Genomic DNA, 14,070 nt, shown 5'->3' on the forward strand with positions numbered 1-14,070 from the left:
TACAGTGTATTTAAAAGTGTAACTTTCTTTCATTTTCTTTTCATCACTGTCAAAACGTTTTGCCCATGTAATGTTTTTAATTGGTTTAGTGTTTTTGTGCTAATTAATGTATTCTGTAAGTTTCAGATGGAACAAATTTGCAGATTTCAAAAATATGACCTCATGGTTGAAATTTACAATGAAAAAATGCCCAATAAAAATGTGTTTTTTAGTTCAAAAGATATTATAAAGGTTTTAGAACATTCATATCACCACCCGTGGAATTCTGTTGATTGTTAGTACAGTTGAACCTTCCTTAGCAGTCACCTGTATTAAGCAGCCAGTCAACTCCTAATCTGACTTTTTGTTTGAAATTGCAACTTGTCTCAAACAACCACTTGCCTTATGCAGCCAGACTGTGCCACTCTCTTAAGACAGGTTTGACAGTATTTTTTTATATTTAAAGAGAAACCAGGTAAATACATGTTCTTTGTAAATTGTTTGGAATAGGTAAATGAAACAAAACAGTCTCGCAAAAACATTCTATGAACTATTGTATTATTTTATGTTTGCAGCATCTGTTGTCATCCTCAGGTTGTGAATACACAGGGGCGAGGGGTTACACGTGTAGCTTATCAGACTGTGGTAACAGAGAACTTACTGAAATTATATGTGAAAAGTGTCAGCTGTCATTTTGTTTGAGGTGTGTTACAGCAGTAAGTCTATACTTCATTCATGCTTTTGCTTGATGATATTTGACTTCAAAAAAGAACTAATAATTAGAGATGCTGTAAAGGTAGTTCTGCTCTTTTTTTACACTGGAAGTGATTGTTTTACATCAGTTATCCAGATGACTCGATAAAAAACCTGTGTTCGCCATACAGATACGTCAAACATGTGATGAATAAACAACTCTTGCGTTAAATGATGATACTAGTAACAATACAATCATGTGAAAGGCTAAATATTATAACAAAAACTGTTAGCACTTCAAATACTCAGAAACAATGCCATAAAATCAGCCTCAAATCAGGGATTCTCTTTTAGTCATGGGCAAATATCTCAAAGCACATGAACCTTTGCATTTTTAGCTCATCTGATTTTTAAAAAAAAAATGAGTTATTGTCATCACTTGATCGGTGTCGGCGTCGGCGTTGCCTGGTTAAGTTTTATGTTTAGGTCAGCTTTTCTCCTAAACTATCAAAGGTATTGCTTTGAAACTTGCAACACTTGTTCACCATCAATAGCTGACCCTGTACAGCAAGAAACATAACTCTGTCCTGCTTTTTGCAAGAATTATGGCCCCTTTTGGACTTAGAAAATCAGATTTCTTGGTTAAGTTTTATGTTTAGGTCAACTTTTCTCCTAAAATATCAAAGCTATTGCTTTGAAACTTGCAACAGTTGTTCACCATCATAAGCTGACCCTGTACATTAAGAAACATAACTCCATCCTGCTTTTTGCAAGAATTATGGCCCTTTTTAGACTTAGAAAATCATGGGTAGGACAATTTTTCTATTATACAAAAAAATCAGATGAGCTTCAGCACCCGCAAGGCGGTGCTCTTGTATTTGACAATATGATAGATAATATGCATATAAAAACTGAGAATTTTGATTAAACTCTGTATTGTAGGAGTTTCTGTATGCAAAAATATCAAAGTGTGATTTTTCAATAGACTCAAATTGTGAAAACTGTGCTCGGTCAGATCCACATTTTTCAAATGAATTTCAGAAATCAAGAACATCATGATGCTTTGGATAAATCAGGGTCAAATCAAATTATATAGAGATTTTTTTATCCAAACATGCAGAACTACCATTAAGCTTAAAGATACATATAAGGATATAAGACATATAGAAGTTATAAACAGCTTTTTGAACCTACCAGATTTGTTTCTGTGGCTTGTTTAATGAACACTACCCACAAAAATATACTTTTTCTAGTATATAGTTTGGTCATTGTTAGTAGAAAGAAAAAGTCAGGTTAACGTTTTTTGGACTGTGCAGGACATGCCTTTAGAAGTAAAGAACAGCTAATTTCTACCGTTACACCTCATATTTTTAGTGCCTGACTTATGCAGAAAAGAGCTTTAAAATTTCTTTATGTTCTGCATGTTATTGTAAAATTACTAAGTTCTGTGGGTGTAATATTTGTAACATGACTGATTTTTAGCTTGACAGTTTGAAGGATAGGTAGAGCTATTGGACTCGCTCATTTGTCGGCATCTACATCCCTATCCCGCTTTCATTAATTTTTTGTATGTAAGCTGGTATCTCAGTAATCACATGTGGAAATAGATTGGTATTTTACTCCTTATCACTGTGATGAACTGACTAAACAATGCACAGGTTACATAACTCTGGTTTGGTTTTTAGCTCGACTATTCATAGAATAGTAGAGCTATTGGACTCACCCGTGCGTCCGCATCGGCGTCCGCGTCCCGATTTGGTTAAGCTTTTGTATGTGACTGGTATCTCAGTAACCACTTGTGGGAATGGATTGAAACTTCACAAACTTATTCACTGTGATGAACTGACTTATATTGCACAGGTTCCATAACTCTTTTTTGCTTTATTACAAAATTATGCCCCTTTTTCGACTCAGAAATATTTGGTTAAGGTTTTGTATGTAAGCTGGTATCTCAGTACACACTTATGGGAATGGATTGAAACTTCACACACTTGTTCACTGTCATGATCTGACATGCACTAAGCAGGTCCAATAACTCTTTTTTATTTAGTTTCAAAATTATTCCCCTTTTTCCACTTAGCAGTTTTTGGTTAAGTTTTTGTATGTAAGCTGGTATCTCAGTATCCACTAATGGGGATGAATTGAAACTTCACACACTTGTTCGCTGTCATGATCTCACATGCATTGTGCAGGTCTCATAACTCTACTTTGCATTTTTTCAAAGTTATGCCCCTTTTTCGACTTGGCAGTTTTTGGTTAAGTTTTTGTATGTAAGCTGTTATCTCAGTATGCACTAATGGGAAAGGATTGAAACGTCACACAGTTATTCACTGTCATGAACTGACATGCAGTGCAAAGGTTCAATAACTCTTCTTTGCATTTTTACATAATTATGCCCCTTTTTCAACTTAGTTTTTGGTTAAATTCTCATAATGAAACATGGTATCTCAGTACCCACTCATGGGAATGGATTGAAACTTCACACACTTGTCCACTGTCATAAGCTGATAAGCACTGTGAGGTTCCATAAGCCTGTTTTGCATTTTTAGCTCACCTGAGCATGAAGTGCTCAAAGGTGAGCTTTTGTGATCACCCTGTGTCCGTCGTCCGTCTGTCAACAATTTGACTGTTAACACTCTAGAGGTCACAATTTTGGACCAATCTTAATGAAACTTGGTCAGAATGTTACGCTCAGTAAAATCTTGGATGAGTTCAATATTGGGTCATCTGGGGTCAAAAACTAGGTCACCAGGTCAGATCAAAGGAAAAGCTTGTTAACACTCTGGAGGTCACAATTTTGGCCCAGTCTTAATGAAACTTGGTCAGAGTGTTGCCCTTGATAAAATCTTGGACGAGTTTGATATTGGGTCATCTGGGTTCAAAAACTAGGTCACCAGGTCAAATCAAAGGAAAAGCTTGTTAACACTCTAGAGGTCACAATTTTCACGCAATCTTAATGAAACTTGGTCAGAATGTTACCCTCAATAAAATCTGGGACAAGTTCGATATTGGGTCATCTGGGGTTAAAAACTAGGTCACCAGGTCAAATCAAAGGAAAGGCTTGTTAACACTCTAGAGGTCACAATTTTGGCCCAATCTTAATGAAACTTGGTCAGAATGTTACCCTCAATAAAATCTTGGACGAGTTCGATATTGGGTCATCTGGGATCAAAAACTAGGTCACCGGGTCAAATCAAAGGAAAAGCTTGTAAACACTGTAGAGGTCACATTTATGACTATATCTTCATGAAACCTGGTCAGAATGTTAATCTTGATGATCTTAAGGTCCAGTTTGAATCTGGGTCATGTAGGATCAAAAACTAGGTCACCAGGTCAAATCAAAGGAAAAACTAGTTAACGCTGTAGAGGCCACATTTATGACCATATCTTAATGAAACTTGGTCAGAATGTTAATCTTGATGATCTATAGGTCATGTTCAAATCTGGGTCAGGTGGGCTAAAAAACTAGGTCACTAGGTCAAAGCAAAGGAAAAGCTTGTTAACACTCTAGAGGCCACATTTTTGACTGATTGTATCTTCATGAAACTTGGTCAGAATGTTAATCTTGATGAATTTTAGGTCAAGTTCAAATCTGGGTCATGTGGGGTTGAAAACTAGGTCACCGGGTCAAATCAAAGGAAAAGCTTGTTAACACTCCAGAGGCCACATTTATGACTATATCTTCATGAAACTTAATCAGAATGTTAATCTTAATGATCTTTAGTTCAAGTTCGAATCTGGGTCATGTGGGGTCAAAAACTAGGTCACCAGGTCAAATCAAAGGAAAAACTAGTTAACACTTTAGAGGCCACATTTATGACCATATCTTAATGAAACTTGGTCAGAATGTTAATATTGATGATTGTTAGGTCAATAGGTCAGGTGAGCAATACAGGGCCTTCATGGCCCTCTTGTTACAAAATTATGCCCCTCTTTCGATTTTTGTATTCATTCAATTGACAGGCTGTTGAATAGTCGAGCGTTCCTGTCCTCCGACAGGTCTTGTTTTATAAAATTATGCCCCTTTTTCGACTTAGCAGTTTTGGTTAAATTTTTTTATGTAAGCTGGTATCTCAGTACCCACAAGTGGTAATAAATTGAAACTTCACAGACTCATTCACTGTGATCAATTCACGTACAATGTACAGGTACCAATTCTACTTGCATTTGTACAAAATTATGCCCTTTTTTCAACTTCTGTTTTCTTTCCGTGACAGTGCTGTTGAATTGTTGAGGGTAGCTGTCTTCTGACAGCTCTTGTGTTTAATACAGATGCCCAAGAACTCAGCAAATCAGTTTATTTACAAACAAAAGAATATGCTTGATGTCAAAAAACTTGTGCCTCGTTATAGTAAATTCTGATTGATAGACCAGATGAGCTGCAATGATTGATAAAATGTAGTGATTGATAGACCATATGCGTTATGGTGATTGATAGACTACATGAGCTGTGATGATTTTTTTTGTAATTTCAGTCACAGACATGCTCAAGACCACAGCTGTAGTAAACTGATGGAAGAGACAGCAAACACTGTGTCCAAAACTGCTGAACATGTACATCAAATCATTGGTAAGTTTTACCATTTATGGCATCTCTTATAAATGATGTAACCATAACGTGAAAGCAGGTTTTTCCAGATACCATATCAGTATCAAGAATTATTTTTGTGTTTTGTGTCCCCCAAAATTTGCAGTGGTGAGGGGGGCACTTAGAGTTGTCTGTCTGTCTGTCTGTCCGTCCATCTGAATTGGCTGAAATGATTATGACTGTTTATCTGTGCGATATTATGATTCCTATAGAATCATTATTTTGCTGTATAGGAAGTCATTTCAATTTTGATGGAAGGTCACAAACTTATATTATTACAAGCCCATGATTACTGAAGTACAAGTACTTTTGCAAATTGGAATGAAAAAAAAAAACCAGTATTAATACCATGTAGAAAGAAGTACCAATTATCATGCAAACATTTGCATAATAAACACAGTAATATTGATGTCACATTGACATTATTTGGTGCCATACAGGTGCAGAGAAAGAGTGCTACCATTTGATCTGCTATTCTATGGAAGATATATTTTAGAATTGAAAATATTTATTAGAATGGTTTTACACTTCATTCACTCATTCTGATTGAAATAGTCATGCAGAATAATTCCCTAGATGTCTGCACAGTCCTGAAGTCTTGTATGGGGATGTACAGCCTGTTTGAGTGTTTTAATATTATTTAAACACCGTCATGTTGATGTCACATGAACCTTCTTTTGGCACTGTACATGCATCAAGAAATTGTAGTTCCCTGTTTAATCTACATTTTTACATAAAAGACCTATTAGAATTGAAATGATACATAACAGAACCATGTTTTGAAAATTGTAAATACCCTGAATCAGTTATTTGCTGCATAGAATAATTCACTTGGGCAAGGCCCTCCTGAATTTATTCTGCATACGTATAACCTCTTCATGTTTAGATATATAAAAACAATGTTTTGCTCTTTATTATTTCTTAAGTGTTTTTAAATGTTCACATGGTTTTCAATTTCAAGCATCAAAACCAGCTGTAGTAAAGAAATCTCGTATGAGTGCCAAGTCCAGTAAAACAGCAGCTAAAGTGGCTTTGATGAAGATGAAGCTGCATGCAAAAGGTGACACAGGATGCCCTGAAACAGAGAGAGTGTATTTACGCATATATCCACCTTGTCAATGCAAGAAAGATCCCCAGCCTATGTTCTTCTCAAAGGTAAAAAAATCAATATTAGTTGGGTTTTTAGCTCACCTGAGCACTAAATGCTCTGGGTGAGCTATTATGATCACTCACCATCCGGCCACACTTACCTTTAAAAGCATCTCCTCTGAAACCATTTGGTGGAAGTTGATGAAACTTGGTCTGGATGTTCCTTAGGTGGTACCCTTCCAAAGTTGTTCAAAGAATTGAATTTCACACAGAACTCTGGTTGCCAAGGCAACCGAAAGGAAAACTTTAAAAATCTTCTTGTCCAAAAACTACAAGGCTTAGAACCTCAATATTTGGCAGGTGACATCATTTAATGATCCTCTATGAATATTGTTCAAATTATACCCCTGGGATGAAAAGAGGCACTGCCCTGGGGATCCCAAGTTTTACATAGACTTATATAGGAAAAAGCTTTAAAAATCTTCGTCTGAAACCATAAGACCTAGGCCTTTGGAATTTGGTATATACATGTAGCATTGCCTTGTGGTCCTGTACCAAGATTATTCAAATTATGCCCCTGAGTTGTAAAGAGGCCCCACCCAGGGGTTCCCAAGTTTTACATAGACATATAGGAAAAAAACTTCAAAAGTCGTCTTGTCTGAAACCACAAGACCTAGGCCTTTGATATTTGGTATGTAGCATTGCCTTGTGGTCCTCTTCCAAGATTGTTCAAATTATGCACCTGGGGTGAAAAGAGCCCTGCCCTTGGGGTTCCAAGTTTTACGTAGACTTATAAAGGAAAATGTTTTGAAAATCTTCTTGTCTGAAAGTTCAAAGCCTAGGCCTTTGATACTTGGTATGTAGCATTGCCTAGTGGATCTCTAACAGGAGTTCAAATTATGCCCCTGGGGTCACTTCTTATATGAGTTATATAGGAAGAAATACTTCAAAAATTATCAGATCATATTCATAATTAGCTTCTACCTGATGACCACAAGTAATTAGGGGTCAACTGACTGTGACCTTGACCAACTGACCTACTATCTTGTTTTTAGCTCACCTGAGCACAAAGTGCTCAGGGTGAGCTATTGTGATCGCTCACCGTCCAGCATCCGGCATCCATCCACACTTTCCTTTAAACAACATCTCCTCTATGCCAATTTTGATGAAACTTCACAGGGATGTTCCTTGGATGGTCTTTTTCAAAATTGTTAAAAGAATTGAATTCTGGTTGCCATGGCAACCCAAAAAGGAAAAACTTCCAAAATCTTCTCGTCTAAAACCACAGGTGATAGGGCTTTCATATTAGGTATGTAGCATCATCTTGTGGTCTTCTACCAATTTTGTTCAAATTATCTCCCTAGGGTCAAATATGGCCCCGCCCCAGGGGTCACATGGTTTATATAGACTTATATAGGGAAAAACTTTGAAAATCTTTTTATCCAAAACCACAGGGCCTAGGGCTTTTATACTTAGTATGTAGCTTCATCTAATGGTCCTCTACCAAGTTTATTCAAATTATCCCCCTAGGGTCAGATATGGCCCCACCCCGGGGGTCACATGGTTTATTAAATTGGGAAAACTTTTGAAAAACTTCTTGTCTAAAACCACAGGTCCTAGGGCTTTGATATTTGATATGAAGCATCATCTAGTGGTCATCTACCAAGAATGTTCAAATTATCCCCTTGGTGTCACATGGGGGGTCACATGGTTTATATAGACTTATATGGGGAAAAATTTAGAAAATCTTGTCCAAAACCACAGGGCCTATGGCTTTGATATTTGGTTTGTAGCATCATCTAGTGGTCATCTACCAAGAATGTTCAAATTATCCCCCTGGTGTCAAATATGGCTCTGCTCCGGGGGTCACATGGTTTATATAGACTTATATACTATTGAAAATTTTTGATAATCTTCTTGTCCAAAACCACAGGGCTTAAGGCTTTGATATTTGGTTTGTAGCATCATCTAGTGGTCATCTACCAAGAGTGTTCAAATTATCCCCCTGGGGTCAAATATGGCTCTGCTCCGGAGGTCACATGGTTTATATAGACTTATATACTATTAGGGAAAATTTTTGATAATCTTCTTGTCCAAAACCACAGGGCTTAAGGCTTTGATATTTGGTATGTAGCATTATCTAGTGGTCCTCTACCAAGATTGTTCAAATTATCCCCCTGGGGTCAAATATGGCCCTGCTCTGGGGAGCACATGGTTTAAATAGACTTGTTCAAGGGAAAACCTTTAAAAAAATTATTGTCTTAAACCATAAGGCCTAAAAGCTTAGATATATGTCAATATAGGCCACGTCCGGGTGGTCCCTTGTTTTACATAGACTTATATGTTTTTGAAGCAGTGGCAAAGAAATTTGGACCACAAGCATAATGTTTGATACAGATTTCAATATTCATTTTGAATTGTATTAATCATGACCTACTGACCTACTGTCTTGTTTTTTAAGATACAGCATAGAGATTTTGACCAATTTATAACTTTTGATACTGATTTCAATAGTAATCTTAAATATCCTTAACCCTGAACTACTGACCTACTTTCTTGTTTTTGAAGCTACAGCAAAGAAATTTGGACCACCAGTTTAATTTCTAAATAAATTTCAGTAGTTATCTTGAATAATCTTTACCATGGCCTACTCACCTAGTTTTTGTTAGTGAAGCTTAAGCAAAGAAATTTGTTTAATAAGCATGCAAGCAACTAGACTAAGGTGAGCGATATAGGGCAATTATAACCCACTTGTTCTTTTATGGCTCTGCCATTGAAAATGAGGGGGTATGGGGTGTACATAATGTTACCCCTGTCTGTGTATGCTTGCATTTAGATTTAGGAGAAACAATCCCCATAACTCTGATTATATATTTGATTGAGTTAAGCCCCTTTTAGTGGCAAAGCTCTCTAATTCAGTCAACCACTGAGAAAAGTCGAGCGTGCTGTCTTACAGACAGCTCTTGTTTGTGTAAGGACCATATCTTTTGTATGAATTAATAGATATTCATATTAGGCCAGAGAAAATAAATGTTTAGATTCTCATCCGAATTCTGAGAAAAAATGGGGCAGGTGGGCACTTTTTATTTTTTATTTTTTAATTTGGAAATATGGTAGTCTGGAGGTCAATTTGACGAATTATATTTAAAATATCACTGTATTGTGTGTTGCTGTGTCTTTGAAATCTTTCATATGTAAAACCCATTTTGAAATACATATATATATGAAAAAAATAATTTCATGTCATAAACTTTTATTGGTTGCGGGTTTATCCCGCTACCAAAGTTAATGTATTTCTGACAATCATATAGCATCTTTATTTGATTCCAAATTACATTCAAAGGATGTTCATGTGCTTCACAAAGTAGTCCCATTCATGAACAATGCGGATGAATTATCAATGATCAAGCAGTTCTTATTCAACCTCTATCCATTCACACTGACCATTTAGACTATACTAGATCTATCAAAGATAAAGACTTCCAGCTGTCAATTTAGATAAGTTCATGTAAGGTTAATCTTAGACATAAGGCACATTTGTATTTGATTCTTATACATGTATGTTTATAGATTGGCATTTAAACCGGAAAAAAAAATCTAGCAAAACCCGCAACCATCGGACATCTCAAGGCTTTGATTTTATTTATAATGTGATAGTAAATCATTGTGTCTGATGGTTGATTGTATCCTGTACAAATAAGTAAATATACAACAATGGCAAATCAATATTTATCTGTTCAGTGTATTTGCAAATGCAAAATATTTAGTTCTGTCAAAGTACAACGACGACCCGTAAAGAAAACATTCCTGCTGAGCATGTGCTAAAAGCTATATTGATGATGCTATTGGCTAAATTCGAGCTTAAAGTATAAAATACGAGGAATCTAGTAGTTTTACACCTGAAAAAATTCAGATGTTTCTTAATTAGATGCACTTGCACACATAAAATATTTTTGTCCTATTTTCAGATCTATGAAACAAATAGCCAGTTAGTTCAGTATAGGGGCCTACTTTGCACCTGAAAATGGCATGACTCAGACTTCCCCCAAAGGCAAATGTTCCTGTTAAACACAATTGAAATATTGAAATCCAGACCACAGATACTTATTTCTAATAAATAAAAATCAATAACAGTCAAATAAGGATAAGAAAATACATTGGCTTTACCTTTTTCTTAAAGTTTTTGAAAACGAAAGTAGGTTGCCAGAACGTCTGCTAGTCGTGTGAATTGCCGATATTTTAAGATCATTTCTCTTAATTTATTATAATAAGAGGTAATGTCATGGTAAATTTTAATATCATATACTGTCAAATGCTGTTAAATTGTCTTTGCATCACTACAATATGTCAGATTTTTTTCTTTAAACTCGTTTGTGCAAGTGTACCAGTATCCGGACATAAAATTTTGGATATGCGGATTTTGACTAATAAAAAAATTCGAGGAGGGGGGTTTCAGACAGGGGCGGGCGGGGATGAGAATCTAAAAATGAAAAATGTTCACCTCGAGATATATGAATATTGACCGAGGCGCCAGCCGAGGTCTATTTTCATATTTCGAGGGGTGAACATTTTTCATAATGCAATATCTATTTTATTATTCCGAAAACGTATAAGGGTCAAAGCATTTACTGGAAAATCAAAATAATAATGTATTTAACATTAAAAAGTAATTACTTACCAAATAATGAAGACAGAATTAAAGAGTCTTTACTTGTTAGCACTCATAATTTGTGGCAACTTTGCTGTGTAATTAGACTTTTTGATAGATTTAGTCGAGACATTTACATATCGCTAACCCCTATATTCATTGTGATATTTCAACATTGCGTCAATCAGTAACATTCGAAAAACGGTGAGAACTTTCTTTTTTCTAAATGAAACATATAAGTGTGACCATTCATTTTCCTAGTTAGATCATTTCCAAACTTACTGTGGTAGTTTCGATACAATATCTGATGAAAAATGTTTTCGAAATATTTTGCACGTAGCATAAAAAAGAAAATTTTGCCGTGTTCACACATGCAAGAGCACCAGAAAGGGTAATTTAATCCTAACGTACAATTATATAAGTGCCTCGTCTGAAAATTTATCGACTTAGTCTTTTAATCAATGCGAAAGTATCAATCCCTCAACGGGTGATATGAAAAAATAATATCACATGCGCAGAAAAACAAAATAACGCTGTTGCGCATGTGATATGAAATTATGGATCATATCACCTCGCAGAAATTGAAAGTAACGATTTTGCGCATGTGATATAAAATCACTGGGGAATATGATATATTATTCAAGTTAATCTAATGGGAAATTTGCATTGGACATTTATTTGAGGTATAATAATATAACATGTTCACTCATATATATAAAATAAAGCCCTTTCTCCTTGCTCATTTCTCAGGTTATAACTTTTATTTCATGAACATATTTCACATATTATATTTTTATATCATAGACATGGAGTGTAGGTAGAGCAGTTGACAGTGTTGCTGGAAGGCTTGGAATTCAGAATAACAACAATGTTCAGTCAGCAAAGGTAATGAATTTCAAGATAATATATCAACCTTTAGCCTGCTAGTGGCAAGTGATTATGCCTTTGCGACTAGTGCAGATCAAGATCAGCCAGCACATCCGTGCAGGCTGATCACGGTCTGCACTGTTAGCTATCCAGTCATTAAATTTTGAGTGAACATCCCTTTAAATGATAAATGGTTTTGCCCAAATTGAATGATTATATTATAGGTGTACAGTTTGAATGTTTTTCATTGAGAGAGTATTTACTTCTAGGTAGAGAACTTTATATAAACACAGTGTAAAATCAGTTAATTTTGTGGGCATAAAATTTGGAGGTTTTGGCCTACACATTTATTTATTTGGGCTATGAATGCATTGATTTCAACTTTGAAGTAAAATGAATGGAAATGTTCATTTGGATATTAAACCTTTAGTCTGCTGGCAGCAAGTGATTTTGCCTTTGCTACCAGTGCAGACCAAGATCAGCCTGCACAACTGTGCAGATTGATCATGGTCTGCACTGTTCGCTATTCAGTCATTAAATTTTCAGTGAACATATGCCTTTGAATAATAAGTGGTTTTGCCCAAATTGAATGATGGACCAGTCCATTATAGAAATTTAGCAGGGTAAAGGTTAATATTAAATGCCAGTGATTAAATGTTTAAGGATATTGATTCATAGTATTTGTTAATTGTTCCAGTAGAAAACTGATGTTGTCATTTCAAGGAATGTTTCAATGTTTTAACAAGGTCAGTTTTACGTGGAGCATGTGCAGCACAATGTTAATATAAATGTTTTTCTTTATCATTTCCAAAATCTTTAATTTCTTTCATTATACCCCCACAAAACCAAGTTTGGAGGGGTATATAGGTGTGAGCGGTTGGTCGGACGGTCCGTTGGTTTTCATGGTTTCCGGATGATGACTCTTGAAAGGCTTGACCGATTTCAATAATTTTTGGTACACAGGTGTAACATCAGAAAATACAGGTCAAGTTCGAATTTAGGGTCAGTAGATCAAAGGTCAAGGTAACAGTGGCCCTGAACAGTAAAACGGTTTCCAGATGATAACTCATGAAAGGCTTGACCGATTTAAATAATTTTTGGTACACAGGTGTAACATCATAAAATACAGGTCAAGTTCGACTTTGAGGTCTGTAGGTCAAAGGTCAAGGTCACAGTGACTCGGAACAGTTAAATGGTTTCCGGGTGATAACTTGAGAATGCTTGGGCCTAGGATCATAAATTTTGGTACACAGGTGTAATATCATGAAATACAGGTCATGTTCTACTTTGAGGTCAGTAGGTCAAAGGTCAAGGTCACAGTGACTCGGAACAGTTAAACGGTTTCGGGATGATAACTTGAGAATGCTTGGGTCTATGATCATAAATTTTTGTACACAGATGTAACATGTTTGAATACAGGTCAAGTTCAACATTGAGGCTGGTAGGTCAAAGGTCAGGGTCACAATAACACGAAACAGTTAATTGGTTTCCGGATGATAACTTGAGAATGCTTGGGCCTAGGATCATGAAAATTGATAGGGAGGTTGGTTATGACCAGCAGATGACCCTTAATGGTTTTGAGGTCAGTAGGTCAAAGGTCAAGGTCACAGTGACTCGGAACAGTTAAATGGTTTCCGGGTGATAACTTGAGAATGCTTGGGCCTAGGATCATAAATTTTGGTACACAGGTGTAATATCATGAAATACAGGTCATGTTCTACTTTGAGGTCAGTAGGTCAAAGGTCAAGGTCACAGTGACTCGGAACAGTTAAACGGTTTCGGGGTGATAACTTGAGAATGCTTGGGTCTATGATCATAAATTTTTGTACACAGATGTAACATGTTTGAATACAGGTCAAGTTCAACATTGAGGCTGGTAGGTCAAAGGTCAGGGTCACAATAACACGAAACAGTTAATTGGTTTCCGGATGATAACTTGAGAATGCTTGGGCCTAGGATCATGAAAATTGATAGGGAGGTTGGTTATGACCAGCAGATGACCCTTAATGATTTTGAGGTCAGTAGGTCAGAGGTCAAGGTCACAGTGACCCGGAACATTTAAACTGTTTTCGGACAATAACTTCAGAACCCTTGGGACTAGGATCACGAAACTTTATAGGGAGGTTGGTCATGACCAGTAGATGACCTGTATTAATTTTGAGTTCCAAAGGTCAAAGGTCAGAGTGACCCGGAACATTTAAACCTT

The 14,070-nt window shown here is 36.2% G+C and overlaps 1 protein-coding gene across 1 annotated transcript in view; it reads left to right on the forward strand.

Moving 5' to 3' along the window:
- Nucleotides 1-14,070, forward strand: part of LOC123548549 (AN1-type zinc finger protein 1-like) — a 36,195-nt gene that overhangs the window by 20,431 nt on the left and 1,694 nt on the right. The window contains exons 4-7 of the mRNA XM_045335896.2: nucleotides 555-682; nucleotides 5,148-5,242; nucleotides 6,222-6,415; nucleotides 11,802-11,882. Of these exons, the coding sequence (XP_045191831.1) occupies nucleotides 555-682; nucleotides 5,148-5,242; nucleotides 6,222-6,415; nucleotides 11,802-11,882 (498 nt within the window). The remainder of the gene's footprint in view (nucleotides 1-554; nucleotides 683-5,147; nucleotides 5,243-6,221; nucleotides 6,416-11,801; nucleotides 11,883-14,070) is intronic.

Source organism: Mercenaria mercenaria, chromosome 6, assembly GCF_021730395.1.
Source record: "Mercenaria mercenaria strain notata chromosome 6, MADL_Memer_1, whole genome shotgun sequence".
NCBI lineage: Eukaryota > Metazoa > Mollusca > Bivalvia > Venerida > Veneridae > Mercenaria > Mercenaria mercenaria.